At 45.0% G+C, this 25,057-nt stretch overlaps 1 protein-coding gene across 1 annotated transcript; it reads right to left on the reverse strand.

Moving 5' to 3' along the window:
* Positions 1 to 5,417: 5,417 nt before the first annotated feature.
* LOC132836595 (glia maturation factor gamma-like) lies at positions 5,418 to 25,057 on the reverse strand. The gene is made up of 7 exons (XM_060855979.1): positions 24,683 to 25,057; positions 19,755 to 19,851; positions 18,413 to 18,462; positions 16,368 to 16,419; positions 14,302 to 14,382; positions 11,920 to 11,993; positions 5,418 to 5,567 (listed from the first exon to the last, which is right to left on the reverse strand). The coding sequence occupies exons 1-7, from the start codon at positions 24,683 to 24,685 to the stop codon at positions 5,496 to 5,498; spliced, it is 429 nt and encodes a 142-aa protein (XP_060711962.1). The 5' UTR covers positions 24,686 to 25,057; the 3' UTR covers positions 5,418 to 5,495.

The raw sequence follows: 25,057 nt of genomic DNA on the forward strand, positions 1-25,057 counted from the left end.
TGGCTCATGCATTTTGACTTTTCCCAACAGCTTGACACTAACAGAAGCTTATTGTCTGAAGGAGAGAGGCAAAGTCTGCACTATGCCAGATGTAGAGGTCAGAAACTGTTCTCATAGCTGTGCCAGATTTCCAGAATATTAAATCATGAGAAGAGCAAGGAAACCTTATAAAGATAAGTTCCGTGAAGCTTTGGGAATTTTTCAGCACCCTGCTTGCAAAGGGTAGGGATGAGTTGGATAGCTGTTTCACAGGGCCAGCACTGATACAATGGTACGAGTGGTCTCCTTCTCTGCTGTATCATTCGATGTGTTTTTGCAGCTGGATTCTATCTGTGCAAAAAACATTCTCAATCTGTGTTTCGTGGAGAATGACAGCTATCTCACTGCAGCCGAATTGAAAGACTCAGTGGTGAGTAACAACACAACTGCGTGGGCTCATGTTGTCTAATTGAAAATCATTGGACTTTGACGTCTGTTTTCCACCATATTAATTAGATGTGGGAGAAAGACATGAACTCGTCACTGATCCTTGTTCCCACCACAAGCAAAGGGCCAAATAATGCATAAATGGAGAGACACAGTCTGCCAGTATATTCCTTTATGAAACAATTGCCCTTTTGAGGATGAGCAGCAGTAATGGGATACAGAGAGGCAGAGAGTGTGGAGCTAATGACTGTGTCATTCACCCAAGTTTTACTGGCTTCTGACTGTTCTTCACTCTACACTCAAACCAATTAATGGCTAAATCTACAGGTACCATGAGCTCACCATGAAAATCAGCTGATTCAGCCAGTTATAGAGTCATACAGCACAGAAAGAGACCCTTCGGTCCAAACAGTCCATGCCGACCATAATCCCAAACTAAACTAGTTCCACCTGCCTGCTCCTGGCCCATATCCCTCCAAACCTTTCCTATTCGTGTATTTATCCAAATGTCTTTTAAATGTTGTAACTGTACCTGCATCCACTATTTCCTCTGGAAGTTCATCCCACACACGAACTGCTCCCTGAGTGGAAAGAAATTGCCTCGCAAGTCTTTTTTAAGTCTTTCCCCTCTCATCTTACAACTATGCCCCCCAAGTTTTGAAATCTCCCACCTTAGGGAAAAGACACCTTCCATTCACCTTATGATTTTATAAACCTCTATAAGACCATAAGACATAGAAGTGGAAGCAAGGCCATTCGGCCCATCGAGTCCACTCTGCCATTTAATCATGGCTGATGGGCATTTCAATTTCACTTACCTGCATTCTCCCCGTAGCCCTTAATTTCTTGCGAGATCAAGAATTTATCGATCTCTTCTTTGAAGACACCCAACGTCCTGGCCTCCACTGCACCCCGCGGCAATGAATTCCACAAACCCACCACTCACTGGCTGAAGAAATATCCCCTCATTTCCGTTCTAAATTGAGCCCCTCTAATTTTAAGGCTGTGCCCACAGGCCCTAGTCTCCAGGCCTAACGGAAACAACTTCCCAGCGTCCACCCTTTCTAAGTCATGCATCATCTTGTAAGTTTCTATTAGATCTCCCCTCAACCTTCCAACCTCTAAATGAATATAATCCCAGGATCCTCAGCCAATCATCATAAGGTCACCCTTCAGCCTCCTACACTCCACTGACTAAAGTCCCAGCCTATTCAGCCTCTCTTTATAACTTAAACCCTTCATTCCCAGCAATATCCTGGTAAATCTCTTCTGAACCCTCTGCAGCTTAATCTTCCCATAACAAGGCAACCAGAACAGGACATAGCACTCCAGGAGAAGCTTCACTAACATCTTGTACAATCTCAACATGCTGCCCCAATTCCTCTACTCAAATGTCTGAGCAATGAAGGCAAGAGTGCTAAACACCTTCTTAAATTCCATCTGTAAATGTTATCATTGTGACAATTCTCAGCAAGACCGCACATGCTATATTGCGTTTACTTGGCTAATTCAGCATGAGAATAGGTAAAGACAATACCCTTCCCATCCAAAGCTACATTCGCAGTAATGTATGTCAATCCTGCTGAGGCTTCAGCCTTCTCTATTCCTACACCCTGCTCCAGCCCTGAAATCCTCCACCATTTCTGTGAATTCTAGCCTTGTGAGGTTCCCCAATTTCAGTTGCTCCACCATTCAGCTGGGCCCGAATCCTGGCTGTGAAATTCTCTCCTAAAACCTTGGTGATGGTGAGCTGCCTTCTTGAATCACTGCAGTCCACATGCTATAGGTAAATCCACAATGCCCTTAGGGAGGGAATTGCAGGATTCTGACCCAGCGACACTGAAGGAATGGCGATATATTTCCCAGTCAGGATGGTGAGTGGCTTGGAGGGGAACTTGCAGGGTGTGGTGTTCCCATGTATCTGCTGCCCTTGTTCTTCTAGATGGAAGTGGTCATGGGTTTGGAAGGTGATGCCTGAGGATCTTTGGTGAGTTTCTGCAGTACATCTTGTAGATGGTACATACTGCTGGTACTGCTCGGAGGTGGAGGGAGTGATGTGTGAGGATGTGGTGTCAGTCAAGCAGGTTCCATTGTCCTGGATAGTGTTGAGTTTCTTGTTTAATTGTGAAGGTATAGAGGGAGCTTTATTTTAATTTTGTATTTAAGCTGTTTAGGAAAATTGCACAGACAGAAGTTATGTTTTTGTTATTGGAGTTGCACTCATCCAGGCAAGTTGGGATTATTGCATCGTATTCCGGACTTGTGTCTTGTAGATGGTGAGTAGGCATTAGGAAGTCAGGAGGTGAGTTACACGCTGCAGTGTTCCTAGCCGCTGACCTGTTCTTGTAGCCACTATGTGGTGAGTCCCGTTGAGTCCCATTGAGTTCCTATTCAATGGTAGCCAAGGAGGTTGATAGTGGAGGATTTAGTGATGGGAACACCATTGAATATCAAGGGATGAGGATTAGATTGTCTCTTATTGACGATGGTCATAGCCTGGTATTTGTGCGGCACGAACATTACTTGCCATTTGTCAGCCCAAGCCTGGATATTATCCAGATCTTGCTGCATTTGAACATGGACTGCTTCAGTATCTGAGGAGTCACTAACGGTGCTGAACACTGTGCAATCATTGGTGAACATCCCCATTTCTGACCTTATGGTGGAGGGAAGGTCATTGATGAAGCAGCAGAAGGTGGTCGGGCTGAGGACACTACCCAAGGAACCCCTACAGAGATCTCCTCGAGCTCAGTTGACCGATCTCCAACAATGTGTCAGGTATGATTCCAGCTAGCAGAGAGTTTGTCCCCAATACCCATTGATTCCAGTTTTGCCGGGGGTCCTTGATGCCACACTCAGTTGAATGCAGCCTTGACGTCAAGGGCTGTCTCTCTCCCCTCCCCTCTGGAATTCAGCTCTTTTGTCCATGTTTGAACCAAGGCTGTAATGAGGTCAGGGGCTGAGGAACCCAAACTGGGCATCACTGAGCAGGTTATTGCTGAGCAGTTGCTGTTGATAGCCCTGATGGTGACACCTTCCATCACTTTACTGATGATCAAGAATAGACTGATGGGACAGAAGTTGGCTGGGTTAGCTTTGTGCAGGATATATCTGGACAATTTTCCACATTGTTTGGTAGATGCCAGTGTTGTTGGTGCACTAGAACAGGTGGGCTCAAGGTGCGGCAAGGTTTAGAACACAAGTCTCCAATACTATTGCCAAATGTTGTCAGGGCCCATATCCTTTGCAGCATCCAGTGTCTACAATCATTTCTTGATTATCAAATGGAGTGAATCAAATTGGCTGAAGACTGGAAACTGTGATAATGGGATCCACTGGAGGAGGCAAAGATGGATCATCCATTCAGCACTTGCTGTGATAGCTTCAGCCTTATCTTTTGCACTGATGTGCTGGGCTCTTCCATCATTGAGGACCTGGATATTTGTGGAACCTACTCCTCCAGTCAGTTGCTTAATTGTCCACCAGCATTCATGACTGGATGTGGAAGGATTACAAAGCTGAGATCTGATCCATTGGTTGTACCATCACTTAGTCCTGTCTATCACTTGCTGTTTGTGCTGTTTGGCAATGCAAGTAGGCCTATTTGGTAACGTCATCAGATTGACACCTCATTTTCAGATATGTCTGGTGCTGCTCCTAGCATGCCCTCCTGCACTCTCCATTGAGTCAGGGTTGATCCCCTAGCTTGATGGTAATGGTTGAGTGGGGGATATGCTGGGCCATCAGGTAACAGGAGTGCAGTTCTGCTGCTGATGATGGCCCACAGACTTCAAATACCCAGTCTTTAGTTGCTAGATCTGTTCAAGGTCTGTTCCATTTAGCACGGTGATAGTGCCACACAACACAATGGAAGGTATTCTCAATGTGAAGGTAGGACTTTGTCTACACAAGGACTGTGCGGTGGTCACTCTACCAATACTATCATGGACAGATGTTTCTGCAGCCAGCAGGTTGGTAAGGATGAGGTCAAGTATGCTTTTCCCACTTGTGGGTTCCCTCACCACCTGCTGCAAACACATTCTAGCAGCCATGTCCTTTAGGACCCGACCAGCTCAATCAGTATTACCGCCACCAAGCCACTCTTGATGGTGGACACTGAAATCCTCTACCTACAATACATCTTGTGCCCTTATCATCCTCAGTGCACCCTCCAAATGTGGTTGTGATTTATCAGCCAAGGGAGGGCAGTACATGGTAATCAGCAGGAGGTTTCCTTGCCCGTGTTCAACCTGAAGACATGAGACTTCAAGGGGTCGAGAGTTAATGTTGAGGACTCTCAGGGCAAATCCCTCCTGTTTATCACAATGTGCTGCCATCTCTCTTGGGTCTGTCCTGCTTGTGGGACGGGACATATCCAGGAGTGGTGATTGGTGGTGCCTGGGGCATTGTCTGTAAGGTATGATTCCGTGAGTATGACTGTGTCAGGCTGTTGTTTGACTAGTCTGTGAGACAGCTCTCCCAATGTTGGCACCAGCCCCCAGATGTTAGTGAGGAGGACTCAGCAGAGCTGTTTCTGCCATTGTCTTTTCCTATGCCTAGGTCAATGCCAGGTCCCTTTGGTTTCAATTCTTTGTTGCTATTTTGCAGCGATTGATATAACTGAATGTTTCTGAGGGCAGTTAAGAGTCAACCGCATTGCTGTGGGTATGGAGTCACACATAGGCCAGATCAGATAAGGATGGCAGATTTCCTTCCCTAAAGGTCATTAGTGAACCAGACAGGTCTTCCTGATAGTCAACAATGGTTTCATGGTCTTCAGTTGTTTCTTAATAGCAGATATTTTGATTGAATTCAAAGTTCACCAATTGCTGTGGTGAGATTTGAACTCAGCACATCAGCTGAGTTTTCTGAATGAATAGTCTAGCGATAATACCATTAGGCCATCACCTCCATTTCAACTGAAACACAGTTGGAAAATCACATGAGTGATTATTGTGTGGTTTTACGTTTATAGTACAAAAATGCAAAAAAAATGTAAAATGTATTTAATATGTCTTAAACACATTAAATTTTCAGAAATGAACACTTTTTAAAGATTGTGTCAATAATCAACGAAAGAATGCGAGTTTCTCACGCAACCAATCCTCAGTGAGTTCATCAATGTTCCGAATCTCAAAGACCTGTTTTCAGTCAATAAGAGAGAAATGAGGGTGTGTAAGCACAATTCATACACGGAGCTTCTCAATAAACCTTCACCAATCATTAATGCCTGTCTCTAATTTTGCAAAGCTAATATCAATTCTCAATTAGAAAGAGCTAAAGGTTTGAAAGCTTTATCAGGAACATCACTTGTTCATGGCACTCTTTGTAACCCGGAACCGCAACACAATTATTTTGCCCTGAGATATGGTGCAGTGATATGGTCACTGGGCCAGTAATCCTGAGCCGCAGCCTAATGCTCCAAGGGCAATGTGTGAACACCATATCTCTTTTTTTTTCTGTATTTTTGATTGTGGACTGAAATGGGAAAAGAACAGCCTAACAGAGAAGGACCGAGGAAGGAAATTTAAAAAGCAAGTCACTGAAAATCATTGTGTGTTGTCTTTACTCTGCTACTTTGTTCAAGCAATGGGAAAACTGCTTGCAGATGAGCGAACACAGTGAGATTGGGCCGTCAACAGGTTGCTGATTGGGGAGTGGAGTTGTGACCAGTTGTAGATGGCAAAGGTCATTATCCTAACAACAACTATCCGATTGGCTATAGGGTAATTGAATCGCTTGTGGATGTATACAATACTGGCAGAAGCCTTTGGACTGCTGTAAGACGGTTAGTATATCTTTCTCTCCAACAAAATACCTAAAGCCTGAAAAGAAAGTTTATTTTCCCGAAATAAAAAAAAGCAAAGAACTGTGGATGCTGGAAGTCAGACAATGCTGGAAAATTGCAGCATATTTGGCTGCATCTGTAGAGAGAAGGCGGAGTTAATGTACCGGGTACAATGATCCTTCTTCAGAACAGCCTGCTGAGGTTTTCAAATAATTTCCGAGTTTATTTTCCCCACCAGTTGCTGTAAGCTGTGCCCTTTATTTCCCACCAGTTGCTGTAAGCTGTGCCCTTTATTTCCTCACCAGTTACTGTAAGCTGTGCCCTTTATTTCCCATCAGTTACTGTAAGCTGTGCCCTTTATTTCCCACCAGTTGCTGTAAGCTGTGCCCTTTAACCAATAACTAAGAGATGTTGCAGTTGGTATGCCAACCAACCTTGCCTCATGTGAAGTAAAAAGAACTTAGTGGAGAAGTTGAAGATTAAAAATATTCTGGCAAGTAAAAATATCATTTTAGCAAACCCCGTAAACTTTGAAGACCGTGGACCATGGATCATGATCCCTGTGGGCCGAGAACCCTGTGAATTAGGAACCCTATGAATTGGGCACCTTATGGACCATTAACCCGGTGGATTGGGAAACCTTTGGACTATGAACCCAGTGGAGCAGGAACCCTATGCTTCCCCAATTTATTTTTAGTCCACCCAAAATACCATTGTGTGTGTGTGTGTGTGTGTGTGTGTGTGTGTAGATTTTTTTATACAGGGTCCAAACTTAACTGGTAGAATTAATGGTCAATAGTTCAAAACCTGTGATTAGAATCTTTTACTTCCAATAAAAGAAGAGGGTTCTTGTTCAGAACAGACATGTAGTGTGTCTTTTCTGTTAACCTGGGTCGATGTGACAGATAAATTGAAGAGTTTGCACATGCTGGTAACATTTCTAACTGTTGTAACAACTCCAGGAAAGCTGGGCTTGACTTTGAGAGTATTCCCCCGGTGAGATGTAACTATGATACTCATGGAATTCAATTTGTTGAACAAATGTGAAATTAAAAGCTAGTGTTAGCTAATAATGAGGATGAAACTACCATCAAATATTGTACAAACCTACCTGGTTCACTAATGTGCCGTGATGGAAGGAAATTTGCCCAGCAAGCCACTCTATCCACGGTCAGTTGGGGATAGAGCAACAAATGAGGAAGTGAGGTCTGCAGATGTTGGAGATCAGAGCTGAAAATGTGTTGCTGGAAAAGCGCAGCAGGTCAGGCAGCATCCAAGGAGCAGGAGAGTTGACGTTTCGGGCATGAGCCCTTCTTCAGGAATGAGGAGAGTGTGCCAGGCAGGATAAGCTAAAAGGTAGGGAGGAGGGACTTGGGGTAGGGGCATTGCAAATGCGATAGGTGGAAGGAGGTCAAGGTGAGGGTGATAGGCCGGACTGGCGGTGGGGGCGGAGAGGTCAGGAAGAAGTTTGCAGGTTAGGAAGGCGGTGCTGAGTTCAAGGGATTTGACTGAGACAAGGTGGGGGGAGGGGAAATGAGGAAACTGGAGAAATCTGAGTTCATCCCTTGCGGTTGGAGGGTTCCTAGGCGGAAGATGAGGCGCTCTTCCTCCAGCCGTCGTGTTGTTATGGTCTGGCGATGGAGGAGTCCAAGGACCTGCATGTCCTTGGTGGAGTGGGAGGGGGAGTTGAAGCGTTGAGCCTTGGGGTGGTTGGGTTGGTTAGTCCGGGTGTCCCAGAGGTGTTCTCTGAAACGTTAGGCAAGTAGGCAGCCTGTCTCCCCAATGTAGAGGAGGCCACATCGGGTGCAGCAGATGCAGTAAATGATGTGTGTGGAGGTGCAGGTGAATTTGTGGCAGATATGGAAGGATCCCTTGGGGCCTTGGAGGGAAGGGGGGAGGTGTAGGTGCAAGTTTTGCATTTCCTGCGGCTGCAGTGGAAGGTGCCGGGAGTGGAGGTTGGGTTGGTGGGGGCTGTGGACCTGATGAGGGAGTCACGGAGGGAGTGGTCTTTTCGGAATGCTGATAGGGGAGGGGAGGGAAATATATCCCTGGTGGTGGGGTCCGTTTGGAGGTGGCGGAAATGACGACGGATGATACAATGTATCTGGAGCTTGGTGAGGTGGTAGGTGAGGACCAGTGGGGTTCTGTCCTGATGGCGATTGGAGGGGTGGGGCTCAAAGGCGGAGGAGTGGGAAGTGGAGGAGATGCGGTGGAGGGTACTGGTTGGTACGGGGGGAAAGGAAGAAGCGGAGGGCTTTGAGTCTTTCGTGATGGGGGATGGAGGTGTACAGGGACTGGATGTCCATGGTGAAGATAAGGTGTTGGGGAATCGGGGAAGCGAAAATCATGGAGCAGGTGGAGAGCGTGGGTGGTGTCCCAAACGTAGGTGGGGAGTTCTTGGACTAAGGGGGATAGGACCATGTCGAGGTATGCAGAGATGAGTTCGGTGGGGCAGGAGGAGGCTGAGACAATGGGTCGGCCGGGGCAGTCAGGTTTGTGGATTTTGGGCAGGAGGTAGAAACGGGTGGTGCGGGGTTGTGGGACTATGAGGTTCCAACGCCCCTCCCCCAAGTCCCTCCTCCCTACCTTTTATCTGAGCCTGCTGGACACACTTTCCTCATTCCTGAAGAAGGGCTCATGCCCGAAATGTCGACTATCCTGCTCCTTGGATGCTGCCTGACTTGCTGCACTTTTCCAGCAACACATTTTCAGATAGAGCAACAAATGCCAGTACTGTCAGTGATACCCACATCCCACTTATAAAAATCGTACAGATAACCCCCGAGGTTTGGAGAGTGTTCCTAATATTCATCTGGAGTAGCACCAAGAGGTATAGGCTTGGGGGGACAGGTGGTGAGAAAAGATGCAATACAGATGGTCATCCATACAGTGAGTGTGCACCAATACCACTCAAAGTGAGTAATCTGTCAATACAACCACCTCAGGAACAGTCATCAGAGTGAGGTCTGAGATAGAGAAAGAATATGGAAAATGTGAAGCATACCGAGAACCATTTGAAAGTCAATGGAACTGAAGCTTGTTTTCAGTTCCTTTTAATGACAGGGACAGGGTCCTCACATTACTGAAGCAGATGTGTATATTTTTCATTTGTTTCTCCTATATAGAAATGTCACCAGCTAGGCCAGAAATTCATAGATCTATAGAATCCCTATGGTGTGGAAATAGGCCATTCGGCCCAACAAGTCCACATTGACCCTCCCCCTACCCTAACCCTGTAACCTTGCATTTCCCATGGCAAGTTCTCAGAAAGGATCACTCGACCTGAAACATTAACTCTGATTTCTCTCCACAGATGCTGCCAGACCACCTGAGGTTTCCCAGCAATTTCTATTTTTGTCACTGGGCGAAGTTGTTTGCCATGTTCAGCTCCTAATGATGCACGTTTCTGGCATTTAGAGGGATTGTTGTGATTGAGACATAACCACATGTGGTATTTCCAACAAGACACATGATCTCTGGACACATTAAAATGGAAAGCAATCTGTTAACTGAAGTTCTGGTGTACACTCCCACACCAACGAAAGAAACCACTGGGAACTTCAGGGAGTCTCTTATAATCACAGAAAAATCCAAAAACAATTCCAACAAAGGAAATCGCCTTAATGTGTGTTGACTGCTGGATTTTGCACAAGATCTCTCAAAACATCATGCTTGACGGGCTTAATGCGCAGGTGAGTTATTCAGGGGAATCCTTCCTTGGCGTTCAAGGTGATGCCATTTCTCCCTGAACCAAAAGAGCAGGGGCCTCTATCACATTGTATCTGAAAGATTCCGTCTCTGACAGCATGGCACTCCCTCAGTCTGGCACTGGAGATACCAAGTAGGGTTTACTCCCAGGCTTCAGCACTCAGTCATTCAGGCCAATTGTTTCTTCTCTGCCCACAATGCCCAGGAAAGTTCCTGTTTTGATTGCCTGCTTTGAGTTGATCTGAACTGGGTCAGTCGTGGTAGTAAAGATATACACTGGGTTACAGTTGGGATGCTATTTCCTCTAACTGATATCCAACGGCCAGCAATAGACAGAAGCATTGAGCAAGAATGAAGATCTTTGGATAATCTTGACAACCCTTTGACATCCCTCAGTTGAGGATGTGATTAAAAGTTGGTAGTGGGATAGTTCAGTAGATATTTGGAAAAACATAGTTTGATTAAAGATAGTCAGCATGGCTTTGTGAGGGGCAGGTCATGCCTCACAAGCCATATTGAGTTCTTTGAGGACGTGAGGAGACAAGTTGATGAAGGTCGAGCAGTGGATGTGGTGTACAGTATATGGAATTCAGTAATGCATTTGATAAAGTTCCCCATGGCAGGCTCATTCAGAAAGTTAGGAGGTATGGGATACAGGGAAATGTGGCTGTCTGGATACAAACTTGGCTGGCTGGAAGAAGACAGCGAGTGGTAGTGGATGGAAAGCATTCTGCCTGGAGGTCAGTGACCAGTTATGGCCCGCAGGGATCTGTTCTTGGGCCTCTGCCCTTTGTAGTTTTAATAAATGACTTGGATAAAGAAATGGAAGGGTGGGGTTAGTAAGTTTGCCGATGACACAAAAGTCGGTGGTGTTGTAGATAGTGTTGAGGGCTGTTGCAAGATATAACAAGACACTAAAAGGATGCAGAACTGGGCTGAGAAGTGACAAATGGAGATCAACCTGGATAAATGCAAAGTGATTCAGTTTGGAAGATCGAATTTGAACTAATACAGGATTTGTGGCATTGTGGAGGAACACTGGGATCTTGGAGGTCCATGTACATAGATCCCTCAAAGTTGCCACCCAAGTTGACAGGGTTGTTAAGAAGGCATACAGTGTTTTGGCCTTCTTTAACAGGGGGAATTGAGTTTAAGAGCCATGAGATTTTGCTGCAGCTCTATAAAACCCTGGTTAGAATGGAATGTTGTGTCCAATTCTGGTCACCTCATTCTAGGAAGGATGTAGATGCTTTAGAGAAGGTGCAAGGGATGCTGCCTGGATTGGGGACATATATTATGAAGAGAGGTTGAGTGATCAAGGGCTTTTCTCACTGGAGGAACAAGAAAGAGAGGTGACTTGGTATAGAGTACAAGGTAAAGAGAGGAATAGATAGAGTAGATAACCAAAGATTTTATCCCCAGAGCAGAAATGGCTGTCACCAGGGGGCATAATTTTAAGGTGATTGGAGGAAGGTATAGGGGAGATGTCAGAGGGAGGTTCTTTATGTAGAGAGTGGTGAGTGAGTGGTAGGCATTGCCAGCGGTGGTAGTGGAGTCAGAGACATGAGGGACATTTAAGCAACTGCTGGACAGGGACATGGATGACAGTAAATTAAGGCATGTGTAGGTTAGGTTGATTTTAAATTAAGATAACTGCTCTGCATGACATTGTGGGCTGAAGGACCTGTACTGTGCTGCACTGTTCTCTGTTCTATGTTCTGCGCTCTAATGGGAATGATCTGTGGTGATGGAGCTTGTTGAAATCTACCAGACTTCCTCCCCAGTCATTCTCAGGATGGGCTCAGTTTGTCCATTCAATGACTCCTCAAAGTCACTCTCTTGCCTCGGACCCAAAGAATGGGTGAGGTTGTACACAGAATCCCTTGAAACTGCATCCGACACAAATCACAACCTCCCCGATCAGAAATAAACCAATGGGAGCCTTTAATAGTCTTGGTCAGTGTAATGAAAGGCCCCTGTAACGGAGGTGTACCCACCTTGGTGAGGTCTCCAAGTTGCACCAGTCTGTTTTTACTGCCGGCATACATCATCTGTTGCTGAGGGTTACATCCTGCAACCAATGGTGAGAGGAGTTAGCTATGTGTTTCCAGTGACATCATTGGTTGCTAGGTGATGAATCTAATCAGACACACTGAGAGAAGGAAGGGTGGCTCCAGGGGTCAAACAATGACCATAGAGGAGTACACACAGCACATACATATGATCCAACATGGGCCTTCTGGGAGTAACTCCAGATTATTTTGTCAACCACCAATATCAATATCGTACAACCCACTGCTGACTCATGAGTGATTACTGACATGCTTGCATCTCATTTACCAGACAGCCGATAGCTCCATTCTTGGTTTTGTTATCTCCACGTTCAGCTGTTCCAATGCTCTTCTGGCCAGGCTTGATGCTCCCACCCTTCATCACAATCGGATCATCCAAAAGCCCACACTGTCTGGATCCTGGTTAGCATCATGTCTCATTCACCAATCACCCAACTGTTCACTGCTCTTCAAATGTCCCTCACTCTCCAATGTCTCATGTTTAAAATTTACACCTTTATGTTCAAATTCCTTAGTCCTCCATATCTCTGTAATCTCTTCCATCCCTTACACCTATCCCAATCTCTGTCAATTCTTCCATCCCCTACACCTCTCCCTATCTCTGTCACCTCCCCCAGTCACAAAGTCCATCCTTAAATCTATAATATCCTCCAGCACTTACATGCCTCCCTGCCTAAGTCATCTCCTCCATCCCCTACCTCTCTCCCTATTTCTGTCATCTCTTCCAGTCCCAAAATCCCTCCCTATCTCTGTCACATCCTCTAGCCAGGGAAACCCTTTAGTGTCTCTTTAACCTCCCTGTCTCTGTCACTGCATCCAAACCCTGGACCCCCTCCTATCTCCATAACCTCCTTCCATCCCTACGCTCCTCCCTATTTTGGCAACCTCCTCCAACCCTTACTCCCCTCCCTACCTCTGTAACCCCCTGCAACCCCTAGACCCCTCCCTATCTCTGTATCTCCTCCAGCCCCTGTACCCCTTCTTATCTCCACAACCTCCCAGGACATGTGCACTTGGGTTAATTATGTGGTAAAGGTCCTTTCTGACTGAACCAGGTGATATATTCTCCAGAAGAGCAGCTCTATAGCCTCTCTGAGTCTGATTAAACATTTGTTCCTAATTTGGGGCTGGTCTGTTTAGCCGCCCCACACCTGGTGTGAATCCCCAAACACATCACCTTTATAGTCAGCAGAGCAAAGGTTTCCCAGGTCCAACCTGTGTGATGAAGCTGCTCCATTAACAAGGTTATGGTGTCCTTGATTTTTTTTTTCAGAGAGGTCATAAACAACACACACTCTGAAAAGTCTGAAGGGGAAGGGTGTTAGAGCCAGTTTGATAATAGCTAACAGATACTGCCTCAGGCAGAAGGCTTTCAAGCTTAAAAGCAAACACTTGTACAATGAAAGGGGAGTGGCCAGTTCTCCCAGCTCATCTTTTCTCTGGTTTGGTTTCATTTTAGCAGGTAGTGTGAAGAGAAGCTGCTGAACCCAAAGCAGCAGATCCAAGCTGGTCCTCTCTTTCTCTGACTTCTCTCCTGGAAGACCCTGTGTTCGATTTTCCCTTTTGTGCCATGGGGTGTTTATGGGGATTGTTGCAAGTATTTGGATCAGCATCATTAAGTTGGGATGGTCTATTGGATTTTCGGATAGAGTAAGCTGTTCTGTATTCTGTTGTCTGTTATTTGTGTTTCATTCAGTAATCTTACAAATAAGTTCTGTTTCATTTAAAACAAAGTAGTTTGGCCAGCTGACTCGCTCCTGGAATATCCACAGTACACCTGCTTAAATCAACTAGCAAATTTGGGGTCTGGGCTACCTTCTTCAAATGTTTTAAGAGGGTCTGGCCTGGTCCATAACACTAGATGCAACAATTAGCCATAGAGTCATAAGGATGTACATCATGGAAACAGACCCTTTGGTTCAACTCGTCTATGCCAACCAGACATCCTAAACAAATCTGCTCATTCCATACACACACCACCCTCTGTGCGAAAACGCTACCTCTTAGGTCTTTTTTAGATCTTTCCCCTCTCACCTTAAACCCATGTCCTCTAGTTTTTAGACTCTCCTACCCTTGGGAAAATACCTTGGCTATTCATGCTATCCCATGCCCCTCATGATTTTATAAATCTCTTTAAGGTCCAACAGCCTCCAACTCTCCAGGGAAAACAGCCCCAGCCTATTCAGCCTCTCCCTGTAGTTCAAACCATCTAACCCCGGCAACATCCTTGTAAATCTTTGCTGAACCCTTTCAAGTTTCACAACATCCTTTCTATAGCAGGTCGAGGAGATGTAGCTCTAATCTTACCTTGGGGGCTGCTGAAGATCAAGCACATTGGATAGGACACCCTGTTATCGTGGTGAATATACTTATAGCTATAAACTATAAATCTGAACCATTGTCAAGGAAACAATGTAAACCTGGTCTCATTATATAGAGAAAGGGTAAAAATAAGCAATGCTCACTGGGTAATCAATAATTATAATTAGTAATAACATAGGTAATTAATAATATGGGAGCCCTACCAATAATTGGAAGCAAGAAATTGCTTGTGTTTAAACATTCATATTCTCCACTCATTTCAAGCCATCCAGTCAAAGTGCTCCTCAGTCAACTATCCAGAAATTCTGGTCATAGTTATACAGACAAATTTGACAGTGAGTTTGAAAACAGCAATGAGAAACATGAGCAGTTCATCTGCTTTGATGCCATAGTTAGAACAGACAGGCATTAAACACTCCCAGGACCGGTTTAAGACGGGAGTAAATACAGAGTAAAGTTATCTCTATGCTCTCCCATCAAACACTTACAGCACAGGTGTAACACGGGAGTAAATACAGAGTAAAGTTATCTCTATGCTCTCCCATCAAACACTTACAGCACAGGTGTAACACGGGAGTAAATACAGAGTAAAGCTCTTTCTACTGTCCCATCAAACACTCCCAGGACAGGAATAGCATGGGGTTAGATACAGAGTAGAGCTCCCTCTACTCTTTTAAACAGAATGTAAATGTCGCTCTATTCTTTTTGACAGTGGGGCAGGAGTTGTTGGAAGAGAGGTGTAAATGGGATGCCCAGGTTATGAAGATGGGAGCAGGATGAGGCCACTCAGCCCATTGAGTCTGCTCTGCCATTCGATGAGATCATGGCTGGCCCATTAGCATTTTGAATTACACATTCCTGTCCACCCTTTAAAATATTTAAATCCCTTTTCCAATAGGAATCTACCCACCTCAGTCTTATAAAAATATTGAATGACATCATCTCCACCCTTTATTGAGTTGGAAACGTCCAAAGTCACACAACCCTTTGAGAGAGAAACATTACCTTGGCTCTGTCCTGATAAGGGGACCCTAATTTTAAAACAGAGTCCCCTCGTTCCGAACTGACCCACAAGAGGACGTCACTCTCATCTCACCTCTTTCTTCCAAGGTTGTGATGAGCTCAGGAGCTAAGTAACTTTTGGTGAAATCTAAATTGAGCATCAGAAAGCAGCTTTTGCTAAGTAAGTGGTACTTGATAGCACTGTTGAAGATTGCTTCCAATACTGTCCTGTATTAGCTAGGAACCATCGTTTTCCCCATCCACCTTGTCTAGACCATTCAAGATCTGATACATTTCAATCAAATTACCCCCTCACTCTTCTAGACTCCAGTGGGAACAAGCTCAGTCTGTCCAAACTTTCCTCATCAAAGAACTCACTCATTCCAGAAATCAATCTAGTAAACCTCCTCTGAACCACCTCTGATACATATACAACCTTGCTGAAATAAGGAGACCAAAAGTGCAACAGTATTTGAAATGTGGTCTCACCAAAGCATAATCTCCTTACTTTTATGTTCAATTTTTCACACAATAAAGGATAGAATCCCATTTGTCCTTGTGATTATGGGCTATACCTGCACACTAACATTTTGTTGAAAATGTGTTGCTGGTTAAAGCGCAGCAGGTCAGACAGCATCCAAGGAACAGGAAATTCAACGTTTCGGGCCAAAGCCCTTTATCAGGAAGGGCCTGATGAAGGGCTTTGGCCCGAAACGTCGAATTTCCTGTTCCTTGGATGCTGTTCCTTGGATGCTGCCTGACCTGCTGCGCTTTAACCAGCAACACATTTTCAGCTCTGATCTCCAGCATCTGCAGACCTCACTTTTTACACTAACATCTTGTGACTTCTGTACTAAAACACATAAATCCCTCCGCGCCTCTGAATTCTACAGTCAGTCTCTGTTTAAATCATACTCAGTTTCTTAAATTCTTGCTGCTGTAGTGAACCACTTCACATTTTCCCATATTATGATCCGTCTGCCAGAGTTTGCCCACTCGCTCAACTCATGTATTTCACAATGAATTAGTTTTTCTTGCGTTAAAAGGATATCGAGGTTGTCTCTCTGGAATTTCATTCCTCAGTTCATCTGGAGAAATATCCTGAAAGGAAAAGACTTGGATATAGAAAAGGATTGCCACCCTTGCAGTCTTATAACATGCACGATAAATACCTGCCTGCATACTGGTGCAAACACTCACCCTCACATTGCAGTTTTTTTCTTTATTCATTCATGAGATGAGGGTGTCACTGGCTGGACCAGCATTTATTGCCATCCCTAAGTTACCCAGAGGGCAGTGAAGGGTCAATCACATTGCTGTGGGTCTGGAGTCACATGTAGTCCAGGCCAGGTAAAGATGGCATTTTTCTTTCTCTAAAGGACCTTAGTGAACCAGGTGGGTTTTTTCCAATAATCGACAATTGTTTTATCGTCATCATTTAACTCTTAATGCCAGATATTTTTTATTGAATTCAAATTCCACCATCTGCTGTGGCCAGATTCAAACCCAGGTCCACAGAACATTCACGCACAATTCACCTTTACAACGTCTGCTTTGGACACACACACACACTCAAGGATCAGGAAGATCCCAGATTTGTTCTAATGTGGCTCATCTCAACCAAGATGGAGCATTGTGTCACAAAGCTGGTCCTTTTTTAGCTGAAAGTTGTTATTTTTCTCAAGGATACTGTGTCCTTGGTTTTTTTCAGAGAGGTCATAAACCACTCAGGCTCTGAATCGCCCGGTTTGGTTACAGAGATGAAAGGCCCTTTTGTTTATACAGAAATAGATGAGACTTTAGACCAAAGCTTTTCTGTTGTTAGAAGTTACCTGTATCAGTCAAGGGGGTGTGGCTCTAGCTGAGCAGCTCAGTTCAGAACTTTAGTTAGGAGTTCAGCAGTGGAGCCGTATGGAAACAGACTGCTAAACTCTCTCTCCTTCTGCACTTCTAACTTCAACCTGTAAGCCTTTGTTTCATTTTTACTGTGTTTAAGGGGTTTGTTCATTGGAACTGTTGTGTACATTTGGAACTGCATAATTAAGTCCAGTTTTGAGTTCTGCAGGTGTTCTTTATTCTGTTCTTTGTGTTTCATTCCATAATTTTATGAATAAAATTTTTGTCTGTTTTAAAAACTGGTAGTCAACCTCGCTAACTTACTCCGGGTAATTTTTCGCTGCACATTTACCGAAGCAAATTGCAAATTTACAGCCTGGGCTGCCTGCTTAAGAATGTTTTGAGTAGTCTGGCCTCGTCCATAACAATAGCAACATCAGACTGGGCAGTGGGAAAATCAGCAGGGATTCCTGCCATGTGGTTAAAGGCTTGTGGTGATCAACAGAGGAAATCCTATCAAGATCTCATCCATTGTCTGGACTCACATGTGAATAATTTACCATTAAGTGGGAGAATCAGTGAGATCGAGAGGGGGAGCAGAAGGGATCATTTTGTATCTCCAGATTCTCCATTTGCCAGAGTTGAAATGGGAGATTCTGTCAGTATAATAATTTGAGACTGAGGAACAAGAATTAACAAATCTAAAGGATAAAAGCTCCTGGATACAATCCGCATGTTGGGTAGCTGACAGCTTACTGCATCTTCCAGGTGCTTTATACTTTGGTTGGTATGTAACTCTAGCATAAGCCCATTTGCATCAAGAACTTGTATTTATATCTATCAATGGAGTTAAAAATCTGAGGTACCTTACAGAAGCATCAGCAAAGACCATTTTACACAGTGACCAAAAGGTTGGTTAAAGTGGTAGATTTTAAGGAGATCTTGAAGGAAGACAGTGAGAGGTTGGGAGAGATTTAGGCAGGAAATTCCAGAGTGCAGGGTGCACAGACCACTGAAGGTATTGCTGCCGATGGTGTAGAGCTTAAAATTGGAAACACTCTAGGTCAAAACTGGAGGAGTACAGAGCTTTCAGGGTTTGGCGGGTTGGAGGTGGTTTCTGAGACTGGGAGGAATGGTGTCATAGATGGGTTTGAAACAAAGGTGAGAATTTTAAAGTCACTATCACCAGTGTAGCACACACTCTCTAACATCCCAAACATTGTACAAATTCTTTGTAATATTGCTTCAAAACACTTACCTCGTGCTCTTCCTCCAGTACCATCTGTTGGTTTTCTTTGTCAACTTTGACTAGAAGACAGGAGATAAATGAAATGTTGATACTTGTAGAAAGGGGGAGTGTTCTTTGAGGGGCTCAGTGGGCAACTGCATTGCAAAAATAAAGTGACGTACCATGATTTTAAAATATAACATAATCCTTGGAATGTGGGCATTGTTGACAAAGTGAGCAGTTACTGCCCACACCTGTCACCCCTGAGAAGATAGGACTGGGTAGCTGGAGTCCGTATGCTTAGAGCTGTTAAGACAACTGAGTGACTACTTCAGAAGAGCAGTAGAGAGTCACCCTGGGTTGTGTGGGACTGGAGTCACACAGAGGCCCAGAGTGGGTAAGGACCTTATTGAGATTTTTACAAAAGGCCCTTCTTCACTGCAACTTCAATGTCTGCGAATTTGAATGTGACATCTGAGTGGCTCAAGTGAGATGATGAGAGTTTGGGCCTCTGGCCTCAGAGTATCCACCAGCTCGCACAAAGGGTTCAAAGATTCACTGTCTCGGGTGAAGAGGGTGATTTAAAGGTTGAGTTACCTCCCCTCTCTATTCTGCCTGGATGCAACTTTTCCGGAAGCTGAACACAGGAAGTATTTGAGAGTCGGGTAATGACCTAGCCTTGGGGCTTCTCTTGCCCTCCCTGCAAATATTATTTGTGTCTTTTGGGAGGAACAGTGCCCCCTAACATCCCCTCCTGCCACATCAATGGGCAGCAGTGGAGCGGTAGTAGCACCAGGTTAGTATTCCAGAACCCTAGGCTAATGTTCCGAGGACATGGATTCAAATCCTGCCGTGGCAGATGGTGAAATTTGAATTCAATGTAAAATATCTGGAATTAAAGCTAGTCTAATGGCGATTGTCGAAAACGCCTGATCCAGTCTGGCCTACATGTGACCAGAACCACAAAGATGTGGTGGGCTCTTAACTGCCCTCTGGGCAATCAGGGATAGGCAAAAAATGCTGGCCAAGCCAGTGATGCCCACATCCCATGAGTGAATAAAAGAAAAATTTACAAAGAATGAAAGTGCATGCGCTCATTTGACACAGGCATTTGACAACCCCTTCACCCTCACCTACCTCACCCCCTACAAGAAATCAACTAGCAGTCTGGTGGGGATAAGTGGTTTGAGGGCAGTGGGGCAACACACATACTGGATCCTCAAACCTGCATCTTGACACAGATATAAACTAAAGAGGAAGAGTTGCCGTTGACACCATTGGAAGGGGAGGAGATGCACGGTGTTGAGGAGGAGGGTTGTGGCGATAATCGCACGTAGGCCTGGTTGCCATGGCATCGGGCGCTCTTACTTACTGATGATGGCGGCGTTGGTTGTCTCTTTGCGGAAGCGAAACTTCTTCAGCTTTTCCAAAAGCTTGGGATCTACTTCACACACAACCAGCGAGTCCGACTAATAAGGAAGAAAGCAAGAGGACTTAAAAAAAACATGGCATCACTCACAGGTTATGTGGGTGTAAATGACATCTGTTCTGACTTCTTATGGTCTTTTAGATTAGATTAGACTTACAGTGTGGAAACAGGCCCTTCGGCCCAACAAGTCCACACCGACCCGCCAAAGCGCAACCCACCCATACCCCTACATCTACCTAACACTACGGGCAATTTAGCTTGACCAATTCACCTGACCCGCACATCTTTGTGACTGTGGGAGGAAACCGGAGCACCCGGAGGAAACCCACGCAGACACGGGGAGAACGTGCAAACTCCACACAGTCAGTTGCCTGAGTCGGGAATTGAACCCGGGTCTACAGGCGCTGTGAGGCAGCAGTGCTAACCACTGTGCCACCATGCCGCTTATTAAGTGATTGATTTTCAAATTTCAAAGGACAACAAGAGGATTCTTCCCAGTGTTCTTGTCAACATCAACCCTTCAAACCACATCATTAAAAATAAATTGTCTAGTTCTGGGTGGCTCAGGGGTTAGCGCTGCTGCCTCACAGCAGCAGGGACACCGATTCAATTTCAGTCTCTAGTGACTGTATGGAGTTTGCACATTTTTCCAGTTTCTGCGTTGGTTTCTTTTGGGGTCTCTGGTGTCAAGATGTGCAGGTTAGGTGGATTGGCCATGCTAATTAGCCCTGTAGTGTCCAGGGATGTGCAAGTTGGGTGAATTAGCCAAGGAAAATGCATGGTTACAGGGATTGAGGAGAGGGATGAGCTGAATGACCTGCTTCCACACTGTATGGGTTCTTTGATTATCACATTGCAGTCTGTGAGATCTTTCTGGGCACAAACTGGCTGCTGTGTTCACAATGGAGGCTCAACATTATAAATACCTAATCAATTTGGGGTTTCCTGAGGTTGTGAAATGTGTTATGTTAATGCAAGTTTTTTCTTTACATTCTCTCAGTATAAAAGTAAATATTTGCCCTTGGGTTAGATAGAGGAAAAGAGTCAAGATTAGAGTGGTGCTGGAAAAGCACAGCCAGTCAGGTAGCATCCGAGGAGCGGGAAAATCGATGTTTCGGACAAAAGCCCTTCATCAGGAATGAGGCTGGGAGCCTCGGGGGTGGAGGGATAAATAGGAGGGAGAGTGAGGCTTGGGAGGAAGGTAGCTGAGAGTGCAATAGGTGGATGGAGGTGAGGTTAAAGGTTATAGGTCGGAGAGGAGGTGGTCCGAGGAGCCTGGATAGAGGGAAAGTGAGCCAGGGTGACTTTGACTCAGCCCCCTCCTCAATCCTACCTATCTAACCTTGTTGGAAACTGTCTGTGGTGAAAGTACCTCTTTCAGTCTCATCCAGAAACATTTTTATTCAATTCATTGTCTTATTATCATCCCGTTTGTTCAACTGCAGCAGCATTCCCTTTAATTGTTTAGTCTCTCGTTCCTTACATCCTAGGTCATGCCTTCCCTCTTATTCTTTAACTCAGACCTGCTGAGTGTTTTGATTGTCTTTTTGTGTTTATTGGCGTGATGCCTTGACTAGTGAACTGCAAAACAGTTTGGTGAGATATAGAGAAAGCGAGGACTGCAGATGCTGGAGATCAGGGTTGAGAGTGTGGTGCTGGAAAAGCACAGCAGGTCAGGCAGCATCCGAGGAGCAGGAGAATCGACGTTTCAGGCATTCCTGACAAATGGCTTGTGCCCAAAACGTCAGTTCTCCTGTTCCTCAAATGCTGCCTGACCTGCTGTGCTTTTCCAGCACCACTCTCTCAAGTTTGTTGGGTATCCCTCTCTAAGAAGTGGGGAGTGAGAGTAAAGGCATTCAAGGTGACATGAACAGGAAGTGACTGGTTGAACTGTAGAGGGGAAGTACTTAAACAAAAGCCCCACAGGACGTGAGACTGTTGCTTAACTGGGGAGGCTAGAAATGAACCTGGTTCATTGAAAACAGTAATGACAATGGGCTTTTAATCAGCTGAAATATTCCCTAGTAAGCTCCAAGTTCCATAATTTCAAAGGGTGAAGAGGATTAGTAAAACTCTGTCTCACTTGCCCTTTCAGTTCAGTCAATTCAGCAGATCAATGTATCCAATAAAAGATCAAAACTGAACATGGGAACATCTCTCAGTCCTCAATTCTGCCGGTGGAGCGGAAAGGCTGGGCAAGGGTCTACGCCCATGGTTGATCAGTTGCTGATCATTCTCTGAAAATATAAATGGGGAACGGGCACTAGAAATAGGAAATGTGAAGCTTTTTTTAAGCAAGTGGGCATTTAGTGGCTATTTTAGAAAATTCAGGATAGTTGGGGATCTGAACCTCCCCAAGCCCCCTGCAGTCCTGACCTCTCAAAGAGGCACTCCCCCACCACCCCAATTGCAGTGATTGTAACAAGGTCAGCTAGGTGGATCTCACAGGATGAGTTCCCCGATTGGGGCTGTTAACCTGCTCCAATCAGGGAGTCCCGGCTGACAAGATATAAACAGGAGAGTCAGGAGTTCTGCTGCTCACTCTGAGAGCTGGCTCTGAGCTAGCTGGGTCAACACCTTGTAAATAAAGGGTGACTTGGTGATGGGATGCCGGCATTTGTGGAGCTGTTTCACCAACTCCTGTGCCCATTGTACTGATCACTGTTCAACGGGGAAGGTTCATCACAGATTGATCTGATTCTGTCCCTGTCACTGCACTTCCGGTCCTGGCACCAAACACAACGAACTGCATTAAAATTCAAAAGTCTCTTGCTCCATATTTCCTTGCAGCATTGGAAAAGCTTCCCGTGGTTCAATACAAGTCACGTGACAGTTTGAACTGCACAGGGTGGGTGGGTATTGTGTTAGATTCCAGTCTGTATTGATCTCAGCTAAATGTTCGGATTCACATCCAAATCTTGGAGAATAAAGTTCTCAGAAGCTCTGCATCTGATCCCTCTGTGTGAAAGGTAATGTTGCCATAGTCGAAGAGGGCTTCTTTCTCATTAGAGGCAACTGGTAGTGAGTTTAACCTGAGGATCACCAAACCTGAGACAAGAAAGAAGTTGAGAAGGTAGGACCTTTATAGCAACCTTAGCTGGAGAGGGAAATTGAACCCACACTGTAAGCATCATCCTGCATCACAAACCAGCCATTCTCTCAACTGAGTTAACTGTCATACACAGCTGATGGCATATTCCTAGTACAGGAATAGGAATGTCAGAGTGATAAAGAGCCATAGCACTTCCTGTCCCCTTTTCTGAGCTGGGTGAGGGAGGAAGGGAAAGTAGCAATGGAGCAATGGAACAGGGGAGGCATGGTGGCTCAGTGATTAGCACTGCTGCCTCACAGCACCAGGAACCTGGGTCTGATTCCACCCCTCGGGCAAATCTCTGTGTGGTTTGTGAACGTTCTCCCCGTGTCTGCATGGGTTTCCTCCAGATGCTTTAAAGATACACAGGCTAAAATTACCTATAGTCTACAGGGATGTACAGGTACTAGCCATGGGAGATGTGAGGTTGTCAGGATGGTGTGGGCTTAGGTGGGATGCATTTCAGAGGGCCGGTGTGGACTCAATGGGCCGAATGGCCTGCTTCCACACGATAGGGATCCTATGATTTTATGTGTGCAGGGTGGCAGAGACAGAATCAGATCTGTCTGTGATGAACCTTGGTCATCGGACAGTACCCTATACATACAGTGGGCAGAGAAGTTGGTGAAACAACCCCTTGAAGGTCGGTATCCCGTTACCAAGACACCCTTTATGGTACATAACATGGACCCAACTTGATCAGCAATTCACTGCCTTCAAGACATGCAGCACGAGTTACTTTCAACATACATGGAGTCATTGATGTTGGGGTGGGTCACTGGAAATGAAATTTATCACGAATTATAATATGACAGATCATAAACACATTGAAAGAAATGAAATTGAATATTGTTCAGTAGCTAAGTTGAGAACTTTTCATCTCTGAACAAGGTTCAAGGGTCTGAATGCACCATGACAACTCTCTGCAACTTTTCTGATCAGCAATAATAAAGCTGAAATCTTCAGCACTGCAACAAGTCCACAGTACATTTCTTTTCACTGCCCTCACTATTCATCCCCGCTAGATCTATCCCTTGCTCCTGTGCGTATCATGTACAGAAATAAAAAGAACCGTTCTGAAGCAGTCATGGCCTGAACTTAGTTGTTGCTTTTGAAATATACAAGAAACACACAAATTAGGAGCAGGAACAGGCTACTGAATCCCTTCAAGGCTGTCCCACCATTCAATAAGACCACAGCTGATCCGATCTCTATACATTCCTGTCTACCTCCAATGATCTTTCACACCTTTTGATTATCAAAAATCTATTGATTATCACCTTAAAAATATTCAAAGATATCGCAGCTACTGACTTTGGAGGAAGGGAGTTTCAAAGAGTCACAACCTTCTTATCTCTTGTCTTCAACTGGCATTCCCTTCTTTTTAGACAGTGACACCCCCCTCCCCTCCCCTCCCCCGCCTCACCACCCCACCCCCGCCTCACCACCCCACCCACCCTGCTGGTTCTGGATTCTCCCATAAAAGGAAACATTATTTTCACATACAGCTCGTCAAGGTCTCTCAGGATCAGACATGAAATGGGACGCTGAAGGATGGTGTCTGTAGAAGTAGGAGGAGGATTAAGAAACATCTAACACAACCAACTCTTTATATCAAAGCCAGAAGTCGCACAACACCAGGTTATAATCCAACAGATTTATTGGAAATCACAAGCTTTTGCCCCTTCATCAGACTCTGAAAGTGTGACTTCTGACTTAATATTAAAATTTGTGAAAAGCGGTAGGGTAGCCCAAAGCTTTGAAAATGCAATCTGCTCACCATGTTATCTTCACGGTACGGCCTTGACTGCTCAGTCTCACACTGGTCTTGTGACAGGATGCTCACGCAGCTAGTTCCTCAATAATGTTGACAGCAGATATGTGAATTGCAAATTTGCTTTTTAAAAAATGCCTTCTAAAAACAAAATTATGATAGCAAATTTCCAAAAATATTCCACTCTTTAACAATCTACATTCATAACCTCCCCACACCGCACAATCAAGAAAACTAAGATCAGTTTAAATTTGTCCGTTTAATGATTGTGCCAAGAGTTACTTCTCCCTGGCATGTGTTAGAGAGAGACAAGACTCACTCAACATCCTGTTTGAGCCACCACAAAGTTGCTTCAAAGAAATTCTCCGGAACTCGTATTCG

Source organism: Hemiscyllium ocellatum, chromosome 47, assembly GCF_020745735.1.
Source record: "Hemiscyllium ocellatum isolate sHemOce1 chromosome 47, sHemOce1.pat.X.cur, whole genome shotgun sequence".
Classification (NCBI taxonomy): Eukaryota; Metazoa; Chordata; class Chondrichthyes; order Orectolobiformes; family Hemiscylliidae; genus Hemiscyllium; species Hemiscyllium ocellatum.

Bases quoted from the DNA above. Each gene is read 5' to 3' on its own strand.
- LOC132836595 (XM_060855979.1), bottom strand. The intron at 18,463-19,754 runs GTAAGTAAGAGC...CCTGTCTTCTAG, and splicing joins AACCAACGCCGCCATCATCA to TCAAAGTTGACAAAGAAAAC. The intron at 16,420-18,412 runs GTAAGTGTTTTG...TTTTCCTTTCAG, and splicing joins TACTGGAGGAAGAGCACGAG to GATATTTCTCCAGATGAACT.